General features: G+C 42.3%; 1 protein-coding gene across 1 annotated transcript in view; it reads left to right on the top strand.

The window, feature by feature from the left end:
• The window catches only part of MDN1 (midasin AAA ATPase 1), a 3,484,183-nt gene that overhangs the window by 2,306,774 nt on the left and 1,159,174 nt on the right, over window positions 1–18,235 (top strand). Inside the window, exon 62 of the mRNA XM_044071809.1 lies at window positions 1,614–1,723. Within this exon, the coding sequence (XP_043927744.1) occupies window positions 1,614–1,723 (110 nt within the window). The remainder of the gene's footprint in view (window positions 1–1,613; window positions 1,724–18,235) is intronic.

The following is an 18,235-nucleotide window of genomic DNA, read 5'->3' as shown; positions in this document are numbered from 1 at the left end:
AAAATGAGGGAGAAAGGATGCTCCATACCTTGGATGTCCACAGACAACTGTGATACTATGTTGACAGAACGAACACTTTCAGATCTTTGCATCAGTTGTTCACTTCTTGTGAAAGTAAAAAGGGACAACCTTTATTAAAACACACTGTTTCAAAATGGTTGTCTAAGGCTATTGCCCTTTATTACACTCACTATAACAAAACTATTCCAGGTTGTGTCAAGGCCCACTATACTAGGACTTTGGCTTCATTTATGGCTTTTTTGGAAAGGGCTAAATTCTAGATGTATTTTAGAAACTGCTGCTTGGTCCTCTGTATGTACTTTTACAAAGCACTAGATTTTTTTCTCTAGGTCCATGATGGAGTTTGCTAGGACAGTTCTTCAGGAGCTCCTGAACTACTCTTCTTCCACCTCCCAAATGAAGTCAGCTGGAGTAATCTACCCATATAGCTAAGGCTACTGCAGCAGTGCTCAATATGATGGCTATAGTACAGTTGTGTAAGTAAACTTACCATAACAGTAGACATTCGAATGATCACTGCTGCAGTAACCTCTCCTTCCTGCTGTTTTTTTGTGCGTTTTAATGACAGTGTGTGGACATTTCTTTTTTTTTTGTTCCTAGAATTGTCCTTTCAGGGCTCAGCCTTCCTCTATCTGTTTGCAGGAAAGCTGTGAAGGGCTTGGCACCCAAACTTATCTGTTAGCTCAGTTCGAACTGCTTGACAGTTTGGGTGTGTGGAAAATGCCCTGAAGCTTTAAAAGCTGTATGGTTGTTATATCCTATAACCCATATAGCTAAGGCTACTGCAGCAGTCATAATTTGAATATCTAGTGTTATAAATGTACTTGTACACCTGTACTTGCTTGTACACAAGTGCTTGAATGCTTATTCTGTCCCTCTATGGGTTATGCCATTTTATCCATACCACAATGAGTACCCTTGGAAGCCATTTCTCCCCTAATCCAAATAACATTATAGTTGTATCTGCTGTGACTTCATCTGAGTGTGCTGCTTTCCCTGAGTTCGTTTTCCTTCTAGGGAGATTTTCTATTTATTTCATTGTAGGTTGTGCATAAGGCAGTACAGCTGCAGTTCACATTTTCTCCAAGCTTTCCATACTGTATTAAATGGGGAAATAGGGCTGACCTTTTGCCTCTGCTGTACTAGTGGGCTCATTTTGGGGGTTGCTATCTTACAGTAACCATATCTGAAGGCAGACGTGATGGTCAACTATGGATGCTGTCCCTTCTTATGTAGTGCTTTAGTGAGGAACAGTGTGCAAGTCTGTGTATTTTTGCATGTGTGCAATTAAGACATTAGTGTACGTGTTAAGTTACTGTAATGTCCCGTTTTGCTAGGTGAATTAGAAATACATGTACATTTCTTTGATTCCCTGCTTCCAGAAAAAGGAGTGAAGATAGGCTTGTTCTTAATGACCTCCTCAGTCAGGGAAGTAATCTCACACCTGGTTTAGAAGATATCAGACTGCTGCTGAATTTTTCCTTAAATTGTCATTCCTTACATTCATAATTGCAGTGCAACAAAGGTATGTTTTGAAATCTGTTGTTACGATGAGTGTACTCACCCAGTTGTGCTTTCTTTCTCTGTCACAGCTGCATCAGCTGCAGAGTGAGTGGAATGCTCATGATTTGATGTCTCAGTTGCTGACTGGTAAAGTGTTAGAAGATGAAAGTGTTTTCATGCACTGTCACCCCCGCATCAGGTAAGAAGTCAAACAAGGACACCTAAACTAGCTTATACATAGCATGTTTTGTTTTACTTATAATTCTGAAAGGTGCAGAGTTAATGAACCTTATGTGTTAAGATGTAAGGCATTAAAATGTTATTTTGTTGCTCAGTAGGAGTACTGTTACATCAGGAGAATTGTGTTTGGTACTGTTTAGTTGTTCACTGATAGTATTTGGAGTGGTATGTCTACAGTTGACCTAGATGAAATTCCTCAAGCATCAGTTGCATGAAGTACAAGACATTGAGGAACACAATAGCAATGTAACATTTCAGCTACATGGTTTCTGACTACCCATGAATTTTGTACTTTTTAAGTTTTTATTGATACATTCAGGCCAATAAAGCCAAATCTCACTAGTTGTAGATTAGAGGCCACATAGCTGAATGTACTATTAAAGGATTAAAAGGTAGAGAGTCACTAGCATTCAGAATCCATGTAGCTGAAACATTATTTTGTCCTTGGGGTCATTCACATATATCCCATGGGCCTGCACTACACAAGGTTTAAGATAATGTAATATACAGTGAATAATCTAGCTTGACTGTGGGCATAATGCAGTTTTTAGTAAATGGCTTGTTTGTACGATATTTATTTGCTTTTGTTTTATATATCTATCTCTGTATATGCATGTGTTTATGTAAGTATTTCTGTTGACTCCACTTTCACTGAATTCCATTTCAGTGAAAATATTTTGCGAAACTTACTTTCAGCAATATTGGATGCTTCCCTTATCTGATGTTGTCCTTTTCATTCTTTTTCACAAATGGGTTTAAATCTGATCCTCTGATCCGACTTGGCCGCATTTCCTGGATTTCAGATCCAACTCTCAAGCTGCTTCTTTTAGCTGTAATGCTCTAGTCCATCCCCACTGACACTCAGGTCTTGTTTGCTGCCATTGTGGTTAAACATAGGTTTCAATCTTTTGAGCTTAGTAAGTAGTTTCTCTTTCAATAGCACTAGTTAAATGGATATTATTTCTTAAAATTTGTCTCTTTTTCTGTTCAGTATCCTCCCTCTTGGTGTTCGACGCCGTTAGGATTTCCTTGTTTTTGCACTTTATTTCTCTACTCTCCTTTGAGTAGTCTTCTTGCCATTGTTGGCACTACTTTCCTTCCCTTTGCAGGTACTTGCTTTAGGGAACCATAGCTGGTATTTTTTTTCCTTTTTTCGACCTTGTCACAAAAGTTTAAAAAAAAAAAAAAGAGAGAGAGAGTAGTTGTTTTCTTTCGTGGCTTTTTCCCTTTCATCCATGTCAGAGAAACTGACTGGTTTTAAAAAGTGCCCAAGACCCCAAAGTCTGATGCCCATAAGAAGTGTGTGTATTGTATAGGACTGGACCATCTCAACACGGCCTGTTCCATTTGCACTACTTTTAATCCTTAAGCGTCGTCAGACAGGTGCAACAAACTATTTCTTAGGGGATTACGTCCTGCTGCTTCTGGAGCTCTAACTCTCTAAAACGCCCAAAAACATTTCTTCAGATACCAGAAAGAGGTCTGCTATGAAGTCCTCAGGGGCTTCATTGGAGCTGTTAGAAAAAGATTAGAAAAATTTCAGGTCCGGCCTCCTCGGATCTGAAACCTCCTGAACCTTTATCGGATCCCAAGCCTTCCTTTGATCCAAAAGGATCAGCTCCTATTACCATATCCCCCTTAATATTTGCTTCGTGCTCAGATACCAAGTCCTTGGATCTGAGAACTAGTTCAGCTCGAAGAAGCCATGCACCAGAGTACGCAGTGAAGCCTGTTTCCCCTTCTGTGCCCACTCAACTTTTCCAGACTCCAAAGAGACATTCTCGGCTACCTTCCACATCATCTTCTAGGTCATGCAGAAGTCTGTCAGAGGCAGATATGAATACTAAGATGGGTAAATTACTCAGCAATCAGATCTAGATGGCGGTTCTTCCAGCTCTGTCCCCTACTAGATGTGTGAGTGTAGCTACTGAGTCCCTTGTTTCTCCCTCTCTTATTCCAGCCTGTGGTTTTGGAGTCCCAGGATCTGAGATCTCAGAGAGTTTCAGCATCAGATCTGAGGATAGTTCCTTCCTTCACCATGATTTCCCTAACTGACTCTACTCTGATACCCTCAGATCAGAGTGGGTCTTGGAGCCGAGATGTCAGCGCCGGGTCCAAGGGGTTGGGTTCAGCTCTGTTTTTGTCAGATCTGTTCCTTCCTGTCAGAGCCTTGGCCCTGGGCAGCTAACATCTGATTTTTCCCTTGGGGCTTGAATCCGGGGGTGGCCCTGACCTGCCTTCTTTGGCAGTTTCATCACTTAGGAGCGGGGAAGGGATTTCCTCTGGTCCCTCTGCATTCAAGGTGGTATAAAGGGCTTTCTCTAGTCATAGAGGAATGTCATCTCATGCCTCCAGTCCCATCCCTTTCACCTTACTGGCTCTAAACTCTGAGTCCATCAGGCCTACTCCACAGGAACAGCCAGTTTCAGTTAGTCTTCAGGCAGTTGCACCAGAGGACCTCCCCTGAACATCCCACAGAGGAAGTTCCTCTGAAGAGGACGTGTAGACTCCCCCATGTAGTCTCTCATGGAAGACACTGATTTTGATGAGGGAGAAGGATCCCCCAGATCACCACCCGATAACATCTTCTTTGGAGATATTGTAGAAATCCTTAAGCAAAAAGGTGGCTGGTCATCCCAAACTTCTCCTTCTGAGGAATCATTGTTCCTGGAGGCTTTTGGTGCTGGACCATCTACATCTTGGGTGACCTCCAATCCCCCCACATCACCCCACCCCCCCAGTGGATGAAGTCATCAGTGTGGCTTCCCGCCAGGCTTAGAAGGAGCAGAACCCTGTTGAGCCCGTACCCAAGTTCCTGGACAAATTTTTAGCTCCCCCTTCAGACCAAAGATCAAAGAAAATGTCATGGGCATTCAGAATTGCCATTTAGCTGAAACACCTAATATCATTAAAGGGTAATTTGCATATATCCCATGTTGCCTCTGATACAAGAGGTTTAAGATATCACACAGTGGAAAGTCTATCTTTTTCTTTGTGTTTTTTAACCGATTGTTTTTTCTGTGTGACTTATTTTACTCATTGTTTTACCCAGTCAGAGGAAGGAAGCAACACACGAGATACAAAAGCTGCTGAAAAAAAGAATCATCCAGACAGGCCCACATGACCAAACAGGATTTGGAACTTACTTGTGCTTCTTTTTAGTGCCAGAGAAAATGGGAGACCTCAGACCAATTTGGGATCCAAGCGGTTTGAACCAGTTTGTGAAGAAGGTAAAGTTCCAAATGGTCACAGTTTAGTTCATCCTGCGCCTCCTGCACAAAGACAACTGGATGTGCTGTATAGACGTTCAGGATGCGTATTATCATATAAAAATAGACAGATGATCCAGAAGGAATCTTCACTTTTGGCCGAGATCCAGTCATTACCAATTCAGAGCTCTGCCTTTTGGACTCACCACAGCCCCCAGGGTGTTTACCAAATGCATGGCACTGGTGGCAGCTCACTTGAGGCTCAAAGGATTCCAGGTGTTTCCATATGCAGATTATAATGGCTCCTCACCTGTCTCTCTAGGCACTAACTTCAACAGGCTAGGGACAACTTGCTCCAAATTTGCAACATCTTGGGCATTTCAACCAACCTTGCCAAATCTTCATTTGTTCCAGTCCAGAGCCTGGAATACATAGGAACAGTAATGAACACTATGACTCAAGTGGTATCTTTACCCTTCCACCGCATTGCTTCTGTATGGTATCAGGTACACTATATCCTTCTCCTCCAGCAAGGTCAGTGGTTCGAGCAGTAGGGTCCAAGTCAGCTGCCATAGTACTGCTTCCCTTAGCATGCTTCTTTATGTGGATTTGCCAATGGACCTTAGCTTTGCAGTGGTCCAGTCTGCATCAGCCTTTATCTTTTCAAATAAAACTCAGCTCATTTTGCAAGTACCACATTCACTGATGGATTCAGTCAGATGATCTCTTTCTGGGCAGACCTCTTGTTCTTTCGAATCCAGTAACGACAGAGACTATGGGCGCTTCCCAGCTAGGGTGGGGGGCATTTCTTGGAAGGGATGGTCCAAGGCATGTGGTCGTCCCCCCCCAAGAGACCAAATTACATATCTATATTCTGGAGATGACAGCAGTTCTTTTTACATTGCAGACATTTACATTTCAAGAATCTCTCCCTCTGGGCACTGTTGCAATTCAGACAGACAAGTATGTAGGTGGTCTGGTACATCAAGCAAAGAGGAACCCGATCTTACCCACTGTGCAGAGAGGCCATGAGATTTTGGGATTGGGCAATCTCTTCAGACCATTCTCTAATTGTGACTCTCATCCTGAGGAAAACCAACGTGCTGGCAGACAAATTAAGCAGATCAATTCTGATGCCTCACGAGTGGTGTCTCAACCAGTCAGTAGTGAATATGATCTTCAGGCATTGGGGGCAACCTTGCTGCAACCTGTTTGCCTCCCCTCTCAACAAAAAGTGCAGCATGTACTTTGCTCTGATCCCCCTCAGGTGGAGTTACCGAGAGATGCTCTGTCTCATGCTTTGCCTTTGGGTCTCCTTTATGCTTACTCTCCTCTTCCACTGATTCCAAAATTCTTAAAGAAAGCAAGCAGGGTGAAGAGCTCAGTAATACTCATTGCCCATTTCTGGCCTTGGCAAGTTTGGTTTCCCCTTCCTGTGGTCTAATCTTTGTTATCCATGGATACTGGATCCTTGTTAGGATCTCCTAGCTTACCCATCTGGGATTCAACATCCCAACCTTCAAGCCCTCAAAACCACATGGATGTTCTTCGTGTTTCACTGTTGCAGTCATTACATTTGGGTAATCTGCTGACGGGTTGCCCTCAGTCGGCCTGATTAACAAAGTATTGGGTCCTGCGTCGGTTGCTGTCCCATCTTACGTGATGTCAGGTTGTCAGGGGTATAAAACATGCAGCCAACACCATTACATTAGTCTTTCTTGCCTCGCAGTGCCCGAAGCAGAAGCAGTTTGCAAGTGCCGATTGGCCGACTCCTGAAATTTTCGTTTTCGAATTTCAGATCCGAAGTCTTCAACTAAAAAGCTTAAGTACCCCATTGGGGAAAACTTTTTCTTGCTCCTTACCAGTGTCAGTAAAAGTTAATTGCATGACTTGTGGGAAGCAAATACCTCATAAGGATTTCCATTTGTACTGTATTCCTTGCCTAGGGTGTTTTCAGGCCTACAGATATGTATATTAGACTGATGACGCCATTTTCAAAACTAAGGCCAAAATCTCGACCTATGTCTAAAAAACTGACGCCTAGGCCACATGTGCAGGCCCCTATGCCTAAGTTATCAAAATGGCTGAAGATTTAATTACACTGATCAGGGGTAGTCAACCCCCCCCCCCCTTTTAAGAGACCTAGGCAAGATATTGACTATGAATCTTCTGAACAGGATTCTATTTCTTCTGATTCTTCTAATGAAGAATTGCCTATACATACTTATGAGGACTCTGATGCAGAAGATTCCATTCCTTCTGCTTCTCCCCCTGAGGATATTTCCTTTGGGGAAACTTTGCATACCTTAAGGGAACATTTCCACTGGGAAAGTCAGGATTTTTCTGAATCTAAAAAGTGACTTGGGGATTTTCTTCTTCCTCAGCATAGGCCTTTGGCTGTACCTCCTGTTCTAGACATTGTTGATGATGTTTTCTCAGAATCTAGTATGGCTCCTGATTCTCTGCCTCCGGCTCCTTGTAAGCCAGAAACATACTACAGGGTTCCTGACTCCCACAAATTCCTTTTCAAAAATCCTGTTGCGGATCCTGAAACCATTTCTCAGGGTCCAAAAGGCATTAAGGCCTCTACTGCTAAAAATCCTACCCCTTCTGATAGAGATTCCAGGGCGCTGGATAGATGGGGTAAGAAGGTTTACACTTCTGCAACCTTGGCAATCAGGGCTTTAAACTGTCAATTTCATATGCTTAAATATCAACAGCATATTATCACACTTCTTAAGACAGAAGTGGCAAACTTCACAACACCCACGCTGACGGACAATAGAGGTATGACTGCTGAATCCTACACAAATGCACTTTATAAGCACTTACACGAGTGCATGGATTTTGCAATCCCTAACAGAACCAAGATGCTATCCTCCAAAAAAAGGAAGCCAATCTGGTGGTCCCCTGCCATAAACAAACTCTACAACAGAACAAAAAAACTGTTGCAAAAAAGAGAAAAATCCCATGATTGGAGAAACTCCCTGGTCAGCCTCAGTAAGAAGCTGAGATCCCTCAAAATCCTCCAAAGCTAGTTATGAAAACAAAATTACCACTGACTCTAAAGACATCCGCAAAGCATTCTATTTCTATGTTAATAATCTCAATGGCAACACTCGGATCTGCTCTGAGTTACAGCACAATGGCACTAAATATACAGAACCAACTGATATTGACAACATCCTGGCAGATAGGTTCATTGATAACTTTACCCCCCCCCCCCCCATGGTCATCCCCTAAAGGGCCCATCTCTATAACAGAAGAATGCAAAGTTCCTGTAATCAGGGCTGCACAGGTAAAAAACAGACTATCCAAAGCCAAGAACACAACATCCATGGGACCTGACAACATCCCAGGTTGTTTTCTACATGAACTACAGAACAAACTGGCACTCCACCTAAGTACCATGTTCAATCATAGCCTCATCTCAGGATATGTCCCCACTGAATGGCACTCAGTGACGGTTATCCCACTCCACAAAGGGGGAGCCACCACAGACCCTGGAAACTACCGCTCCATTAGCCTAGTGAGCCTGGTCTGCAAGGCTATGGAAAGTATCATCATGGAACTTATAAACAATGACATTGGTAATCTCCAAACTCATGACCCCACCCAGTTCGGGTTTGTAAAAGGCAGATCATGTCTCCTAAACCTGATAGACTTCTTTGAAGCAGTCACCAAAGCCGTAGATGAGGGTAAGGTGGTTCACACAGCCTATCTAGATCTCGCCAAGGCTTTTGACACCATCCCCCACTCTGGAATTATTGATAGACTCACTAAACTAGGTATAAATCCCTATGTCACAAGTTGGGTTGACAACTGGCTCACTGACAGAACCCACAGTGTGGAAGTAGCAGACTCCAAATTCAACTTCAGACTAGTGACAAGTGGAGTACCACAGGGTTCAGTCCTGGGTCCTCTCCTGTTTGGTATCTACTTCTCTGAAGTACAGGCTAACACAGAAGGTATTTGGCTAATGAAAGTTCGCAGATGACTGCAAACTAGGAGCCATAATCAAAATTCCAAAAGATGTGGACATCCTACAAAAGGGCCTCGCTGAGACAGATGCCTGGTGTGTCAAAGCCATGGCCTCAAGCTCAATGCCAAAAAGTGCATTGTCATCCCTTTTGATAAAAACTCTGTACCCATGAACTACCACATAGGCGGTAGTCTACTTAACACCGAAAGTGTGATAAGAAACCCTGGGACACAGGTGGACAGTAGTCTCTCCTTTGATAATCACATCGCCACAGTAGTCAGGAAATCTTTCTATGTGGCACACCATCACAAAAGGTTTCTCATCCAGGAAAAAAAGAGGTCATTGTTCCCCTCTACTCATCACTCATTAGACCCATTATAGAGTACAATGCCCCTTTTGGTATGTACCTCACAAGACATCTACAACAACTAGAAAGGCCACAGAAATATCTCACAAAGTGGATTACCAGCCTCAAACACATGCCCTACTCACAGTCTCAAAAAAACTGCAGCTTTACTCTGTCGCATATCGCCTACTCAGCGGTGATCTCTGCCTAACATTCAAAGCTATGTCAAACCCAGAGCTGTTGTACATGCTCCACTTAAAGAAATCCCAATCCCTACGAGCTACATGCTCTCTAGGTACCTAAACCTTGTCACCACAATAAACAGAACATGCTGGAGGGATAGATTCCTGTCCCAGAGACTTCCTATACTCTGGACAAACTACCTATCTATATCAAACAAAGCTCCTCATTAGCACTCTTCAAGAAAAATCTTGATAATTGGATGGGAGATAGGAAATTCACCCCGGGGATCACTTCTGTGTCTCTGCTCGACAGTGGCACAGCAAAATAATTTTCTTGGGTGGTGAAAGCCAGGGTACCTTTTGGCTAGGCTTATATAGGCCCTAGGGCCAATAGCCTAGTGTACCTACCTATGAGCCTATGGGACTGCTTAAATAGAAAATGATGTTAATTTCTGACTGTGTGGAAAATAAAGATTTGCAGGATCTATTGCATTCAGCTGAACAAGTTGGAAAACATACTTTGCAATGTGGTTTTGATTCTTTGGAGGCCTCTTGCAGGGCTGCTGTAACTGGGTCTGGGCTAAGAAGGCATGCTTGGCTCAAAGAACAAACTCTGCCTGATCATGTTAAAGCAAAATTGTTGGATACTCCTTTACAACAGGACCGTTTCTTTGGTAATAAGGCTGAAGAAGTTCTAAAAAAAGATGGAAGATAAAGCTAAATCTTATGCAAACTGTGAAAGATTTCTTACAAGTGCAACCTCCAAGATTTAGTAGGCACTGGCCTATTAAGAACTGGTCCTTTCCAGTTCCTTCGAGAGCCACTCAAGTCAAACCCAGACATTCCAAAGGCACCAAGTTTCAGTCCCAAGGGACTTTCAGAACAAAACAATGGGGTACCTCCTCTTCCAAATCTGGAAACAGCAAGACACCTCCCTGTGGTAAGCAGTCTCAATGACTTCCCTTTACACTTACCAAGCACTTACCTTTTAGCTGTCCCTTTGGGGGAAAACTGGCTCTTCATGCAAGAAACTGGCAACTTATAACCCAGGACAAATGGGTTTTAAATAGAGTATCCCAGGGATACAGATTTCATTTCCACACTTTGCCAATCCCAAACGGATGGCCAGACCTGCCCCCAAATCAGTGGGCTGAGGCCCAGAAACAAGTTATTTCCCTCATGAGCATGGGGGCTATTCAACCAGTACCAGAAGAGGAAAAGGGACAAGGTTTCTATTCAAGACTTTTCCTGGTACCCAGAAAAGACAAATCATGGCGTCCAATTCTGGACTTACTACTCTAAACACATTTCTGGACATTCCAAAATTCAAGATGCTGACTCTTCACAAGTTACTTCCTATGCTAGGCAAAGATGCCTGGTTGGCAACTCTAGATTTAAAAGAAGCTTACCTGAATATCCCAGACAGGGAATCTTGCAGAAGATACCTCCACTTCAAAGCAGGCTACTTACATTACCAGTTCTCTGCACTGCAATTTGGGTTATCTACTGCGCCCAGGGTATTCACAAAGTGCCTGGCTCCAGTAATTGCATTTTGCAGGCAAATAAATATTCAAATATATCCATACCTGGACGATTGTCTAATTCAGGCAGAAAACAAGGACATTCTTCTAAAACATCTGGCGTTTATAAAAAGGGTTCTAACTTGTCTAGGGTACACTATAAACGAAAATAAATCACAACTGGTACCCGCTCAAAAAAAATTACATTCCTGGGTGCAAGCATGAATACAACTGCCGAGATGGCTTTCCTTATGCCAGAAAGCAAATTCATTTGGTGACTTACTTCAAACAGGTGGCCACAAAAACCCTGCTATCTACAAGACAAATTCTGCAAGCCTTGGGTTTCATGGCCTCCTGCATTCTTCTAAGTCCATATGCCAGACTGCATATGAGGAAACTTCAGTGGTACTTAAAAAGTTTATGGAGTCAACATTGCCACAGCCTGGAAACAATAATTCCAGTCATACCTTGCCTGCAACTAGAGTTCCCATGGTGGGCAGAGGCCTGCCACCAAAACAAGGGACTGTCATTCACTCCACCCCCTGCCGCCCACACCCTAACTACAGACACATCAGACTATGCTTGGGGGGCTCATCTGACAGGAAAGTGCATTCAGGGCAAATGGAGCCCAAATCAAATGCACCTTCATATCAATCAAAAAGAAATGCTAGCTGTACAGAATGCACTGACAGCCTTCAAGGACTACCTTCATCCGGGACAATTAATGATAAAGGCAGACAACACCACGGTTATGTGGTACATAAACAAGCAGGGGGGTACACACTCCTACCCCCTTTGCAGACTAGTCATGGCATTGTGGAACACGGCCTTGACCTACAAAATTCAATTACAAGCTCAATTCCTGCCAGGAAAGCTGAATACTCTGGCAGATGAACTAAGCAGAAATCTCATGGACCCACATGAATGGAAACTGGAACCACAGATTTTCAACATGTTGACATGCAAATGCGGGAGTCCAGACATAGATCTTTTTGCCTCACCCCAGAACTATCAGTTGGACAAATTTTGCACAAGCAATCATCACAAAAAGCCTGGAAAGTGGATGTTCTGTCCTTCAGCTGGAAAAACCTATCAGTCTATGCCTTTCCCCCTCTGCCTCTGCTCTCCAAAGTTCTACTAAAAGTCAAACAGGGCAAATCAAAAATGAGTTTGATTGCTCCAGACTGGCCTCGCCAACACTGGTACCCACTCCTGCGCAGTGTCACACCTTCCACCGTGGCACCTGCCTCAGACACCTTACTTACTGTCTCAGCAAAACAACAAAACTATGCACACTCAGCTCCAAACTTTGAATCTTGCAGCGTGGCTAATCACCTAAATTCACCCTTAGCATCCCTCAGCAAACCTGTGGATGTCATTTTGGAGGCGAGAAGACCCAATACTAGAAAATCTTATGCTGACAAATGGAAAGGATTCTATGACTGGAATCAATCACAAGGGATAAGCTCAGCAGTACCCAACATTCCTCAGTTTTGCAATATTTAACTGAGATGCTTCACAAGGGCCTGTCCTTTTCTTCCATAAAAATCCATGCCTCAGCCATTTCAGCTCATTACAACACAGAACCTCCCCTCTTCTCTCATCCTCTGCTAAAGCAGTATCTCAGAGTGGCCAAAAACTTGAGACCACCCAGGAGAGCTCCGACCCCTGCTTGGGACCTCAATTTTGTATTGGAGAAGCTCACTCCTCCCTCCTTTTGAGCCAGCTGCTACTGCAGACTTAAAATTTCTCTCCTGGAAAACAGCTTTCCTTTTAGCTGTCACTTCAGCTAGAAGGATTTCTGAATTAAAGGCTCTTATGGCAGTGGAGACTCGTCATTTTTCATGCAGACAGGGTATCTCTCAGGACCAATCCATCCTTCATGCCTAAGGTGGTTTCCAGTGTGGCTCTTAATCAGACCATTCATTTGCCAACTTTCTTTCCCAATCCACAGAACAAGGGGGAATGGATTCTGCATTCATTGGATGTACACAGACAACTTAGATTTTACTTAAACAGGACTAAATCTCAAAGAAAATCTGAACAACTGCTGGTGGCATTTGCCGCAGGGGCAGAGGGAAAGGCTATTTCAAAGCAAACTATTTCTGAATGGATAAGCCATTGTATTCGCTTCTGTATATGCACCATGGAAAAACTATCCCCAAGGGGATCAGATCCCATTCCACCAGGGCTGCATCTACTTCAACAGCCTTTCTCAGAAGTGTTCCTACCAGGGACATTCTAGACGCTGCTACCTGGAGCTCAGTTCATACTTTAACCAAGCATTACCATTTACCACTTTTCTCTAAATCTAGAGCTGGCTTTGCCACTGCTGTCCTGCAGGGCCTTATAGTTGTTCCTAATGTTGTATAATTCCCTCCACCCAACCATAGCTTTTTGAATCTACCCAAATGTAATGACTGCAACAGTGAAACACGAAGAACATAGTACAGTTGTGTACACTTACCATAAATGTAGATGTTCGAATGTATTCACTGTTGCAGTCCTGGTTACCCTCCCTCCAGCCCCCTATTTTTCTCTGGCTATACTTCTACCTTCTTTCACTATGCTTAAAAGCCCTTTTGGTGTATTTGCTTTGGGTTGGAGGTATATTTTTTGTGTTTTTAATTTTATTTGCTCCCCTAATGGGGCAGGAAATACGAATGTAATGTAGTCTGCTGTATGTTTTATACCCCGATGACCTGACGTCACGGAAGAAGGGACAGCAACCAACGTAGGACCCAAGACTTTGTTAATCAGGCCAAATGAGGGCTACCTGCCAGCAGATTACCCAAATATAATGACTGCAACAGTGAATACACTTGAACATCTACATTTATGGTAAGTGTACACAACTGTACTTTTCTCCACTTCCAGTAATAGTTAGACAGTTTAGGCTGTCTTCTCCAGTTTGAGATATTATTTTGGCTTCCCAAAAAGCTTTCAACACGAAAGTTTATAAGAGCAAATAGAAAAGGTTTTCTTTTTGGGCTTCTGAACATAGCATTGATCCTTTTTCAGCTCCAATTTCTACTATTGTCCAATTTTTTACAACTCTTTTTAATGAAGTGACCAGTTTTTCTATGATTAAACTTCAGTTGCCAGCACTGTCAAATTTCTATTCAGGAAATCCTTCTCCCAGGTTATGTAAAGCTTTTATAAAGGCCCTTTTTCTTCTCAGACTCCCAATAAGGGATCCTTTCACCACCTTTGTATCTTACTGTGGCTCTTCAGGGTTTAACTCAGAAGCCTTTGAACTGTCATACAAATGTGATTTGAAATTTCTGTGTCAGAAAACTGTCTTCTTGGTAGCCATAACTTCAGCAAAAAGGATTTCTGACCAACAGACCCTGTCAGCAAAACCCTTTTACATTGTTTTATATACATATATGTAATGTGTGTGTTTGTAGCACATCTGTGCTTTGTCGATTTTAATGATAGCTTCAGTTTCGGTGTAGGGCCACACTGTTAGGTAATATGGTCTAGTGCCAATGCCAGGCTTGGCACAAGCCTCTTTCCCAATTTTTTCGGCAGATATGTGCTTGTCTGTGGATTCTGCCACCTAACACCTGCTGTGCATCAATTGGATACTTGTAAATTCAGAAGAGCGTACACAATGTCATGTCTGGTGGTGGCAATAAGCATTAAACTCCCTCCCTTGATCTGAAGAAACGGAGGATCTTGTGGCCGTTGACTTCTTTTGAACAGATTTGAAGTGCAATCTAGAACCCCATCTCCCCTTCATCACAGAACCCAGAAACCTTGGGCTGTATGCCGCTTGTGGACAAAGGCAGAAGTGCTTTTGGTTATACAGACCCCTCTCCCCCATGGAGTCGGCTGTTTACAGTGATGTGTTAGCAATCTGATGGCCTCTTGACCCTGTTCCATTATCTTCAAGCTTCCAGCTAATTGGAGTGTATCCAGCACCAGCTTTATTCATTTGACTAATCTTCTCATTCAGTTTTATATCCCGAGACTACAGTGATTTGTTGCTGCCCAACAGAGAGTTGGACTCCTGAACAGTTACAGTTGAAAAGCGTTTCTGTCATATTCATTTGTCACCTATTTATCATGTTTGTCCAAACTCCATTTCTGCTCTGTGGACTAGGCACTGTAATAGATTGAAGAAATCCCGGAGTATGGCCTCAAGACCATGCTTCATTAAAAATTGGCTAAAGTTTCTAAGGTGGGCTTCCATGTGATCTGTAGTATTGACTGCATTTACACTTAAGAGCTGGAGGCTTGTATCTGCAGTATGGCATTGCTGAGGTTGCATTCCCTCAAGGAGAAAAAATAGAACGGTATTCCAGTTGAATAATTTAAGGGAGACATTTGCCTAGATTTGTGAGAATTTAATCAGTGACCTCTTAAAGATGAAACAGGAGATTAATAGTGTGAAGGGCTTTTATGATCTTCCTGTCCTTTTCTTATCTCTCTCTCCCATATCTAGTCAATGCCAAAAGGTAAAGCTGCTTTCACCTGCCAGAGAAAGGTTATCTAGCATCCCATGGTGCTTTCTCTTCCATTGCTGGACAAGTTTCACAACTGTCTTTAGGAGTCCAGCTGCACAGGGGTTAGCCATAAGAAAATGGATTTCTGTTATGTGTTCATTCTGATTTATCTGTCTGTGTATCTATTGGATTTCTGTTAAGTATTTATTCTGTTTTATCTATCTGTGTATCTATTTATTTGCTTTTGTTTGCAGAGAAAGTCCAGTTGGGAGCTGTGCACATTTTCAGCAAAGGCCTATGGAGAAAAGCTTTAAGAAATGTCTGTCTGTCTCCCTAGTGGGGTAGCTTGATGGTCGTCTCTATTTGCATTCAATTGTTCCCATTTTGTGCCCCAGGAGCTGGGCATCTTCAGGCTATTTGAGAGCCCCCACAGCCCATTTGTCCCTAACTAGTAATCCTGATCAGCTAATTCATTCCATGGCAAGAATCACATGGTAGGGTGAATACTAACTTGCTGGTCCTGCTTTACAGTTTAATTTTGACACAGGCATTGCACCCCACTCCCTGTTATGGCTCTTCCCAAATCTCTGTGTTGTCCTGCAAGGGTGTATTTGCAAATCCTGAATTCCTCTCAGCTTACTTTGCAAATGCATTCAGAAATTTGAGTTTGCTAAGCTCTAGATCCATGGGGTACAGCACCTAGTGCTCCCACTAGCTGTCAACAATGTGACAAGCTAGAGCTGCATCACTCCCTGAACATATGGATGAGCTGGGAACAATCGCTCTCTTAAATTCTCCCCCACCAGTTCATTCAGGCATCTGAGCCACTGTTTGAAAGTGTGTCACCAGTTGCATAGTTAGGGTTTTTTTGCTGTACTCTACAGAGCTGTATAGACATTGCCTTTGACCACATCTAGGAAGTAACAGTTCTTCCTCCAGAATGAGCACTTTTGAGAGATTAGATTGGCTTATTGGGGTTTCATAACAGCCTTACTGTCAAAAGGAGCTGAAGAGGTGGTTCTTCTGAACAGGGTCCATAAGTATTCCTATATATATATATATATATATATATATATCTATATATAATATATATGTATGTATATATATATATATATATATATATATATATATATATATATATATATATATATATATATATATATATATATATATATATATACACACACACACATATAAAGAAAATCTTGAACTAGATAGGCAGTGATGTTAACATTGTGGATCTGATTGACATTAGACCATCATATCCATCGTGTTCATTTCTGGAAAGTGATTGTCTGAGTTATGCCTTTCTTACACAGAGGGTCGAGATAATGTTTCTAGGCATGAGTGATACCTCCTTGCAAACTGGAATATGACATCTGCACAAAAGCTCTTTGGGCATTTTGTTCACTGTCCAAGTATTGTAAGGTTTATGCCTTCATAATTGAAAGCAGAAGAGAATGATCTACTTTTTGCCCATCCAGTGATGGTCTGTGGTGGGACATAGTGTGCTTCAGCACTGCGCAGTCTCTCAATTTCATATCAAGATACTCAAAAACATCCAGGCAACATTGTATTTTGTTCTTTACTCACTTTTCATCAAAGAAAACTGGCCAACATATGTGTCCTGTGCACAAGCACTACCCCCGGCCCAGAATGGGAATGCCCATCCTTCCCTGCATCTCAGTCAGTAATCACGTAGGATTGCCTGGGTCGTACTTGGGGCTCTCTCCTTCAACAATATAACAGTCTCTTGTAACCCGTAAGCTTTTTTAGTCCTGCCTCACCAAAAAAAAAAGCCTATCAGCCCCTTCTTGGTCATAATGCATTTGTTCCCTCTTCACTAAGGGTAAGAATCTTTTGAGAGGGGCCATCATTTAGGTAGCTGTCAGTGGTGTTTTGAGTTTTTCTTTTTCTCCATATTCTCTTGTGCACACCCAATGACAGCCAGTTTTGGGGTTCACTCTTGAATCGTTTCATTCTTTCATGATGACTTTCATGTTAAGCATGTCTTGTGAATTTCCTTTGTATTCTATATACTTTGGCCATTCATTCTTTGGCAATAGATTCTGTATAAGAGCTCCTTGTTCCTGTACAGGTCTTATCAGAGAGGTGCAAAGCAGTAATAAGACAGTGCCTAGTAGTATGCATGTCTCATTGTACATTGCTATTAATGTTCCTTAAATTCATGGCTGCATCTGTTTAGATTTTGGATCAGTTTAAGTAAGAAGAAATATATATATTTGGTGTGTTTTCATTTATTAATCAAGGAGTAATTCACACAGAAGATAACTAGTTAATCACTGAATAAATATCTTAAAAAGAAGTACTGACTTGACTGGTGGTGGTTGTACTGTGTTTAGGTTTTTCTCATCTTACTATGTTGGTAGTGATGAGATGCTGAAGATACTGCATCTCCTTGCACTTAGTACATCTTTTTAACTGCTTTACACTGCCATATAATTTTTAATCTGGTATAACAAAGGAAGTGTTACCTAAGCCACAATCTATTGCTTACTGTCAGTCTTTGGATTGTGAATGTGCTATGAACTGGGTTAGGCCATGTTGGATGCTCATCTATTTCAGACAGTTCCACTAAAGTTAGCACTTTAGCTTTTTGAGCTTTGCAAATGCAGAAAGCAAATGGAAGCTCTCATCTGTGTGTGATCAGCTATCAGAGTAACTCAGCATGTTGCACCCACTACTTGTCTGTCAAAGGCAGCGATGGAAAGATTCAGAAGTGCTTTACCTTACTACATCTTTGTTAAACCCTTTGTAACT

This window comes from Protopterus annectens, chromosome 1.part0, assembly GCF_019279795.1.
Source record: "Protopterus annectens isolate FY-2018-M chromosome 1.part0, PAN1.0, whole genome shotgun sequence".
NCBI lineage: Eukaryota > Metazoa > Chordata > Ceratodontiformes > Protopteridae > Protopterus > Protopterus annectens.
Note: the sequence above shows the minus strand (reverse complement) of the source record. Positions and strands in the feature narration are given on the sequence as shown.